This window comes from Palaemon carinicauda, chromosome 21 (genome assembly GCF_036898095.1).
Source record: "Palaemon carinicauda isolate YSFRI2023 chromosome 21, ASM3689809v2, whole genome shotgun sequence".
NCBI lineage: Eukaryota > Metazoa > Arthropoda > Malacostraca > Decapoda > Palaemonidae > Palaemon > Palaemon carinicauda.
The window spans coordinates 46570999-46580998 of NC_090745.1; the positions used below are offsets into that span (position 1 = coordinate 46570999).

At 33.0% G+C, this 10000-nt stretch overlaps 1 protein-coding gene across 2 annotated transcripts in view; it reads right to left on the reverse strand.

The window, feature by feature from the left end:
* LOC137614670 (neural-cadherin-like) overlaps positions 1–10000 on the reverse strand; it is a 65246-nt gene that overhangs the window by 5432 nt on the left and 49814 nt on the right. For both annotated transcript variants that reach the window (XM_068344359.1, XM_068344357.1), the window contains exons 7-11: positions 8023–10000; positions 4896–5808; positions 4576–4765; positions 4142–4377; positions 2676–2903 (exon numbers count right to left, since the gene is read on the reverse strand). The exon at positions 8023–10000 is cut by the window's right edge and continues 295 nt beyond it. In XM_068344359.1, coding sequence (XP_068200460.1) covers positions 2676–2903; positions 4142–4377; positions 4576–4765; positions 4896–5808; positions 8023–10000 — 3545 coding nt within the window. The remainder of the gene's footprint in view (positions 1–2675; positions 2904–4141; positions 4378–4575; positions 4766–4895; positions 5809–8022) is intronic.

The following is a 10000-nucleotide window of genomic DNA, read 5'->3' on the forward strand; positions in this document are numbered from 1 at the left end:
CTATTAATCAGTACTCTACCATACACTTTTCCAACTACACTCAACAAACTAATACCCTTTAAATTACAACACTCATGCACACCTCCCTTATCCTTGTATAGTGGTACAATACACACACAAACCCAATCTACTGGTACCATTGACAACACAAAACACATATTAAACAATCTCACCAACCATTCAAGTACAGTCACACCCCCTTCCTTCAACATCTCAGCTCTTACACCATCCATACCAGATGCTTTTCCTGCTCTCGTTTCATCTAGTGCTCTCCTCACTTCCTCTCTTGTAATCTCTCTCTCATTCTCTTCTCCCATCATCGGCACCTCAATACCTGCAACAGCAATTATATCTGCCTCCCTATTATCCTCAACATTCAGTAAACTTTCAAAATATTCAGCCCACCTATTCCTTGCCTCCTCACCTTTTAACAACCTTCCATTTCCATCTTTCACTGTCTCTTCAATTCTTGAACCAGCCTTTCTTACTCTCTTCAGTTCTTTCCAAAGCTTCTTCTTATTCTCTTCATATGAATGACCCAATCCCTGACCCCACCTCAGGTCAGCTGCCATCTTTTCCTTACTTACCTTGCACTTTACTTCCACATCTATATTTTTCATACTTTTCTACACTATTACTCGCAACCATTCTTCAAAAGCCCTCTTTTTCTCTTCCACTTTTACCTTCACTCCTTCATTCCACCATTCACCGTCCTTCCTCATGCTGCCTCCAATAAACCTCTTGCCACACACATCGCTTGCAATACCAACAAAATTTTCTTTTACTATACACACACATATATATATATATATATATATATATATATATATATATATATATATATATATATATATATATATATATATACATATATATATATATATATATATATATATATATATATATATACATATATATATATATATATATATATATATATATATATATATATATATATATATATATATATATATATATATATATACATACATACATATGAATATATATATATATAGATAAATATATATATATGTATATATATATATATATATATATATATATATATATATATATATTTCTATCTAGCTATCTATCTATCTATCTATCTATATATATATATATATATATATATATATATATATATATATATATATATATATATATATATATATATATATATATTTCTATATAGCTATCTATCTATCTATCTATATATATATATATATATATATATATATATATATATATATATATATATATATATATATATATATATAGATAGATAGCTATATAGAAATATATATATATATATAAATATATATATATATATATATATATATATATATATATATATATATATATATATATATATATATATATATATATATATATATATATATATATATATATATCCATATATATACATATATTTATATATATATATATATATATATATATATATATATATATTTATATATATATATATATATATATATATATATATATATATATATATATATATATATATATATATATATACACACAAATATATCATTGGTACGTCTACCAATACTTAGAGTTTAGAGTTCAAGAAACTATAACCAATCCTCACAAGAACAATGAACTTATTTTTTTTGCATAAATTGCTGATTATAGTCTTTTGTTTTGATATCCATAATTCGCTCTCTCCTAGTTAACTGAGTGCTTTTCTACCATCATCATCGTCTTCTCCTACATCCATTGACGCAAAGGGCCTCAGATTTTTTGCATAAGTGAAATATAAATTGTAGGTGAGTGAACTTATTTCTTCTATTTTTGCACCAAGTGTAAAGAGGGGTTAATATCAATTATAAATTTGTCTTTTGAGAAAATATTACCTCAACTGGAAATCTTTAACTCTTCATTTATTAAATGTTTTTTGTGTTTCGTCAAATATTTTTTTTCTAAATAGGTAGTTATAACTTCCTTGAATCTGCATAGGATTATTAGAGTTTTTGGTGTCATCTTTTATATAAATATCTCAAAATACATTACTTGGAAAGTATGATAAAGTTTTGATGAAAAATATTGGTGTTTTTTTTTAATTATATGATCATTTGATGTGTTCATATTGTAACAAGCGTTAAAAACTAGTAACTGTTCATCACTGCTAGAAAGATTAGTATATACGATAAAGCCTAAATTCGTGACCGTATCCTCGGTAAGCAAATAGAATTACCGGTGAAATATATTAATTTACTAATATTATTGGTGAAATATATTGATTACTTAAGATTAGACTAATTATTAAACATTTAGGTATACATGTTATGAATTAATAATATCTGCCATAACCTACTTACTGGAGTGCTCTTGATAACAAAAGTTTAATAACATTCAGAAAACAATTGCAAGAGTAAAAGCGTCTTTAATTTCATTGGCAAATTAAAGGCTGGTATCTTTAAATGTTGATGAAATTTTTCATTATATTTATTCAATCGACTTGAATGAAGGTGGACTAATCTATAAGAAAATCCAAAGTTTATGTTGTGGGTGAGGGAGAACTATAATAGAATGCTACATTTGTAAAAATATCATTCAATATCGAGAGATGGTTAAACATAGTTAAATTAGTAACGGTTTTTAATGTTTGCAGTGTTTCAGAGGACAATAGTACGATAAGTAGTGAAATTTACCCTTCATTTTAGGAATTAATGTTCCCCCATTGGTCACGATGGAGACACTGGGGAAGCTTAAGGCAGTGAGGTCTAAGATGGTTACTTCCCCTTCCCCAGCACCTCTTCCTCCGCTTCCTTCACTTCTAAACTTTGTGCTCATCTCTGATCCTTCTCGGATTCCTTCGTCCTTCGTGAACTGTCGTCTTCGTTTTCGACAGAAGCAGATGGTTAGCACTGCCATCATAACTGTGAATGAATGAACAGGAACCAAGTCTTGTCTAAAACCAATATGGCAACAGAACTACAGTATGTTTTGATGAGGAAATAAGTCATAGAAAGCAGCGTTGTTCTTCGCATTCAGTGGCCTAGATTAAGATTTATTTATAGGATTTTAAATGATTTTCTGCCAAGAAATGAATAGGACTATACCTAATTGGATTAAAGTAATGGTTTTTCGTAATAAATAAGATTATATTCAACTTAGTGAGAAAGGGCCGGTAGGAGAGAGCACCTGGTCTAAAAAGGATTCCACCCACGTCTCCACAGATTCTCTCTCTCTCTCTCTCTCTCTCTCTCTCTCTCTCTCTCTCTCTCTCTCTCTCTCTCTCTCTCTCTCTCTATTTGAATCAGTTTATTTCCGAAATTATTTCTCTCTCACTTTCTCTATCTGCCTTTTTTTCCAAGAAGTATCTATCCACGTTATAGATAAATGCCTTTGCTTGGGTATGGTGGTAGCTGTATGGCGATCTTGAAGCACAGGAACAGTCAATGCGAGAGAATGTGTGTGTGTGTGTGTGTGTGTGTGTGTCACAGAATCTGTAGCGGTAGCATCTGGTATATGAGTGTTGGCGGTCCCCCGCTGATATACCACATTTAGGATGGGGGAGGAGAGAGGAAACATTTATATAGAAGACATGCATTGAATTTGACCTCAATTTTGGTATGGAAAAAAAGTTAGATAATTTTGAATACAATTACGGATATAAGTAGATTTACATTAAAACAGAGAGAGAGAGAGAGAGAGAGAGAGAGAGAGAGAGAGAGAGAGAGAGAGAGAGAGAGAGATTTGGACTGGGGTTGTAGAAAGAAGACAATCCATTGATCTGTATTGTCAATATGGGAATCTCTTTAAAACCAGGTACCCTCTCGTATCGGGCCTCTCTTGTTGCCTTGAGTATACTGTAGGAGGGAATATGGTCACAAATCTTTTTAGAAGCTAAAGTAAATCACCTTTAGAACTTGGTATTTTAATATCAGAATCAAATTGTATGAGTAAGATGAACTTTGAACTATACAAGTGTTATAGTAACTTACTTTAAAAGTGTACGTAATAGTCTATTTTTATGATACATTCCACAGTTTTGGATATTGCTAAGAAAAGTTTGAGCATTCTACAATAATGATGTTAAAGAAAGTATATATCTTGTACAAACATTCAGATTTTTTACAATATTACTTTGTTGACAGAACTAATAGTATCTTACCTAGGACAATAAGAACACAGACTATAATAGCAGCAACCGCCGGCAAACTTGGCTGCAATGGGCTAACTTCTTGAACTAGTTCACAGTTGTCTCCATAATAACCTGCAGGGCAGTGACAGATATATGATGGCTGCTGATTACTGCAAATGCCACCGTTCTCACAGGGTCCAGACAGACACTCGTCCTCATCCAGGCAACCTCGATTGTCTTTGGTCAAAATGCTGCCCTCTGGACATCTTCAGTACAAGAATAGCAAGATTTTCTTTACTAATAAAGCTAAAAAAATTAAAACAGGAAAGTGTGTTTTATGATTTTTACCAGCCTTGAAAGCTTATTGGTATTTAAAGCTGACTCCAAAAAAAAACAACAACATTATTTCTTTAATCTGAAATTCAAGAATAGCAAAAGAATAAAAGAATCTTTGTATGACTTACCCACATTCATGTCTCATCCACAAATCTTTACAAATAAAAGGAGCTACGCAGTTCACATTAAGGCACTGGTCTCGCGAGATGCAGTGTGAGGCTAAATTATGGAAGGCAGTGGCTTGTGCCCACTGAGTACCACTGAGATATGGAGGAAGGGGTAATGATTTGCCCTCTATTCTAACATCATCTAGACAACCTATAAAAAGAAAAAAAGAAATGTAATTCACTGATAGTTACAGTTTTGTTTTGCATATTCGATTCGTATTTAATTTTATATTATATTTAGAAATTTAATATAAGAGTTTACGTGAACGTATTCCACTTACTATGATTGTAATCACTGTGTACTGTGAAAACATCAATACTAGAGAATTGGACCCTGCCACCAATAGTAACCCCTCCTTGAGGATTGATATCCATAAGTTCATTGCTTGACTGTGATGAAGTTTCATTATAATTACGACCTTCTCCACCATCCATAGTAAGGATAACGACTGCCCCATAACGTTTTACCATCACAAAATGCCACAATCCATCACTTACGTTTACTTTAGACAAACGGACATGGTTTTCTTCTAATTTAGGCCCATTCAAATTAAACCGAAATTGTAAGCAATTATCTCTGATCTCCAGAATACCATATAATCCACTGTGTTGGTTTGCAATTCGTATAAGTTCACCAGCTTCTTCCCAAGTTCGAAATCTCAATTGAATATCAGTATGGAAAGAACTAGGCTTAAATGATAAAGCATATTTAACATAAGACTGATTTTCAAAATAAGCTGGAATTGTTTGTTCATCACAGGCTGCCCCTGTCCATCCAGCATTACACAGGCACACAGGTTGAGTAAAAGAACCAGCACAGATGCCATTATGCCCACAACCAGCCAGAGTAGCGTTTGTAGTGCACACTTTATCAAAATAGGGGCAGCCCTTTTCTGTATTACTGTGGAGAGCAGGGTTGGCAAAATCATAAAAATGACTATTCACCATGAGGTTCCTGATGCATCCTTTAAAGTGATGACCATGAGGTAAGTGGTTCCATCTGTAAGACCCAGCCGGAAGGGGGGGATGACCTAAACCCCCTACCTGGAGAGGGCTGTTAATATTCAAGTATTCGTTGAATGGAGGGATGGTACCAGAAGCTCGGCAGCTGGAGACATCAGCTTTTTCTTTTTTATTATTTTCTTGCTCCTGATGATCAACTTCTTTGCAGTGGTCTACAGAGAGTTTTACATCCTGTAAAAAGGTAATTTGTGGATGGTAAGTCTGCTTTAAAGAACAATTAAGTTGAATAATGTAATAACTTAAAGAAGGTCCTGTTATTATTATTATTATTATTATTATTATTATTATTATTATTATTATTATTGTTATTATTATTACTAGCCAAGCTACAACCCTAGTTGGAAAAGCAAGATGCTATAAGCCCAAGGGCTCCAATAAGGAAAAATAGCCCAGTGAGGAAAGAAAATAAGAAAATAAATAGATGATGAGAGTAAATTAACATTATATCATTCTAAAAATAGTAACAGCGTCAAAACAGATATGTCCTATATAAACTATTAATAACGTCAAAAACAGATATATCATATATAAACTATAAAAAGACTCATGTCAGCCTGGTCAACATAAAAATGTTTGCTCCAACTTTGAACTTTTGAAGTTCTACTGATTCAACTACACGATTAGGAAGATCATTCCACAACTTGGTAACAGCTGGAATAAAACTTCTAGAATACTTTGTAGTATTGAGGCTCATGATGGGGAAGGCCTGGTTATTAGAATTAACTGCCTGCCTAGTATCACGAACAGGATAGAATTGTCCAGGGAGATCTGAATGTAATGGATGGTCAGAGTTATGAAAAATCTTATGCAACATGCATAATGAACTAATTGAACGACGGTGCCAAAGATTAATATCAAGATCAGGAATAAGAAATTTAATAGACCGTAAGTTTCTGTCCAACAAATTATATATATTATATAGTATGTTACACAAAAATTGATAAGACCTAAACAGGAAACGTAATATTTTATATATATACTAACTCCTGAAATTTAGTATGATGTTTTAAGTGTACATTTGATCTGGATAGGGATAAAACAATATAAAGAAGACGTTATTGTCATATAAGTTTGATAAAATTTACTATCAGCAATGTATTCTAACAACAGTATTTCTAATTTGTATATTTATTCTTAGCAGATTTTTATAACTCTCACTATAACTTGGTTTGTTTCTTGGAAAATACAGTAGGAAGAGGCTTTATGAGAAATTTTACTTAGATTCTAAACTAGAATATGGCTATCATGTATATTAGCATCCAATTTTGCATTTGCATGAATTTAATTCTTCATTCAAAGATTTACTTATGAATATTAATCAGTGTTAATAGTATGTGTGTATATATTTACCTCCGCCAACGGAGTTGGAAGGAGGTTATGTTTTCGCCCCTCTTTGTGTGTTTGTGTGTATGTGTGTGTGTGTGGGTTTGTTTGTGAGCAGCTTCCTAGTCACAATTTTAACCGTAGAGTAACGAAAATTGCAGGAATTAACTTTTATATAAAAAGCTCGAAATTACTAAATTTTGGAAGGTTAAGGTCAAAGGTCAAGGTTACGGTCATGCAAAATGTTCAATTCACGTAATCAGCCATAAGATTGGACATCGTTGTCAGAGAGACATCAAACTTGCTTTATATTTGAGTGTATGAAAATTCACGCCAATGAATACATTTCAGGGTCAAAAGTCAAGGTCAAGGTTGAGCAACAGGTCGAGAAATGAGCTGCCGCAGTTGGGCTGCTTTCCTTGTTGGAGCTTAGTATTGCATAGCATCCTGCTTTTCCAGCTATGTTTGTAGCCCATTAGAAATACTATAAATAACTTCTCACCATAAGAGTTTTAACCAAAGAACAAAGAGTGTTTACGATCCATGATCTAGACGGAAATAAAAAAATTCAAGAATTTTATGTATTTCAGAAAATTTAAATGAACAATTTTAGATTTATGCAAGATAAGAAATAATGCAACATCTCATATTTGGAATATTATGAGAAATATTACGATGCAGAATGTTGGGTTGTAACCTTGCTTAAATTTTGACGTATAATCATTCATAACTGGAATCGATGTCAACAAAGAAATAAAGGCAGTTTCGTTGATAATAAATTATTGAGTCTCTTAATTTCTTAAGGAGGATAGAGAGATTTTTCAAATTACGTGTATGCATATTTTCTTAGGCATTCACTTGTATGGTAAAAACGTTAATGTACCTAAAATTATTTATGCAGATTATTACTATATCAAAACAGATATTTCGAAATTTTTTGAAATTATTTGAATGGGTATTATTAACCTACTGTTATTCAAAGTCATTAGTTAAGCTCAAGTTATATAAAGCTGAATACATAACAAACATTCTTGACAACAATAATTGCTTCAGTATCATTACCTCTTTATTCCAGTAGATGTCAGCTCTATGCCACTTGTTATCGTTCAAGCTCGTTGTCACGTTCACTTTTAGTTGTAGAGTCCCTGATCCAAAGTCTAATAAAAGTCTTAACTGTCCCTTTTCCAGTTCCAAAGCAATAAAGTCTGATATAACAAACTCATTTGCTATTGGAGTTGTGATGGGTCCATTATAGAATATTAACCCTTCAGGTTCTTGTGATATAAATTCTACACTTATATGAGTATTTTCGCAAACTTCTAATGGATGGAACCAAGCAAAACCATTTCCGGAGAACAATCTAGCTAGGATTTGGCATCGTGGTCCATCATACTCATTTGAGCATTCGCAGTGTACACTGTATTTCTCTTGAATACATCGACCACGATTAAAACAAGGATTTGGACGGCATGAAACTTCAGTAGAAAAATTTCTAGCACCACAATCACATTCAGGTACAACATTGGTATGAACACCGACAAATGAAGTTCTATTGGCATCTATCAAATACTGATTTTTCGAAATTACGAATCTATTTGTACATGACCCATCACAATATAGGTTTTCAGTCATACATTCGTTTATACCAACCATGATTATTCTAATTCCTACTGTTTTTTCTATCATTATTCTGTGTCTTAAAACAACCCCATTTATTTTCACTGACTGATAATATTGGGAATCATAAATGGAAAAGAAGACATCAGTCACAGGTGGCTTGTCTTGTTTCATTTGAATACTAAAGAGATCCACACTATATATCTTCAAACCAAATAACTTCGCTATTTTCTCTCTCAGTTGATCTGCTTTACTACGGACAGGTTTATTTGACTTATAATCCCACTGACTTATAAATTCAGCATCTGTCATATTTGCAATGCGAATAGAACCTGCATTTTCCACTGCTGCTTCTGGAATGTGCCTAACTTGCACTAAAACACTAGCTTTCACATTCACCTGGGAATGCTTGCGATCATGCACATGAAAATTAAGATGATATGAACTTTTACTTGGAACATATTTCATTATAATCATACCACTATCTTCCTCAAGTTTAAAGTTAGGATGAGGAGACTTTTCCCAAATAAATGTCTTCTCACTTAAATCCCAATCATCTTTGTCTTCAACATACACTCGTCCAACCGGCGTCCCATGTGTCTGGCCCATGTAACTGTAGAACAGAATGGTTTTTTTGCCAGGTTCCATATGATGGTCATTTTTATCTCCAATAGTAACTGTAAGTGTTGAAGTCCCCATCATGGAGGGGACACCAGAGTCTTTAATAACAATTGGAACAAAGTACTCCTTTTGTTCTTCACGATCAAACTCTCTAAGAGAAAAAACAACAGCCATGCCATCTTCATTCAACCCCCTTGGAATGTTTTCCACTCTGAAGGAAGATTTGATATTAGATGATGCCTTTGGATCTAGCCAGAAGTGGAAAGGGGGACCATTTTTCATGGCTGCATCATCAAGGTCTGTTGCTAGAATTTCCGCAACCTTTCTTGGAGGTTCATTTTCAAGTAAAACTGGACGGTAATCTTCAAGAAACCTTGGATAGTTATCATTCATATCTGCAACTTTAACAGTGAGCGTCATGGTGGCACTCATTGGAGGCACTTCATCATCCATTGCCACAATTCTCAATAAGTGGGAGGGATTAACTTCTCGGTCTAAGTTCCTCTGTACTTTGAGAGTTCCTGATCTATCAATAGAAAACTGTCTATATCTGTTAGATAATTTGTCTATTTTATAGTGAACTTTGCTATTCCCTTCTTTATCAGGATCTCTTGCTATTATAGTTGTCAAACTAGTTCCAACAGGTGAGTTTTCCAGCACTTGCACTTCATTGCTACTTGTAAGAAACTGTGGTTTATTATCATTGATATCTTTTAGTTTAACTTTCACCCAGGATTTGGCTACATGATATGGCTTTGTTATTCTATTTTCACCCAAATCACTCACTTGGATCTGAAATTTG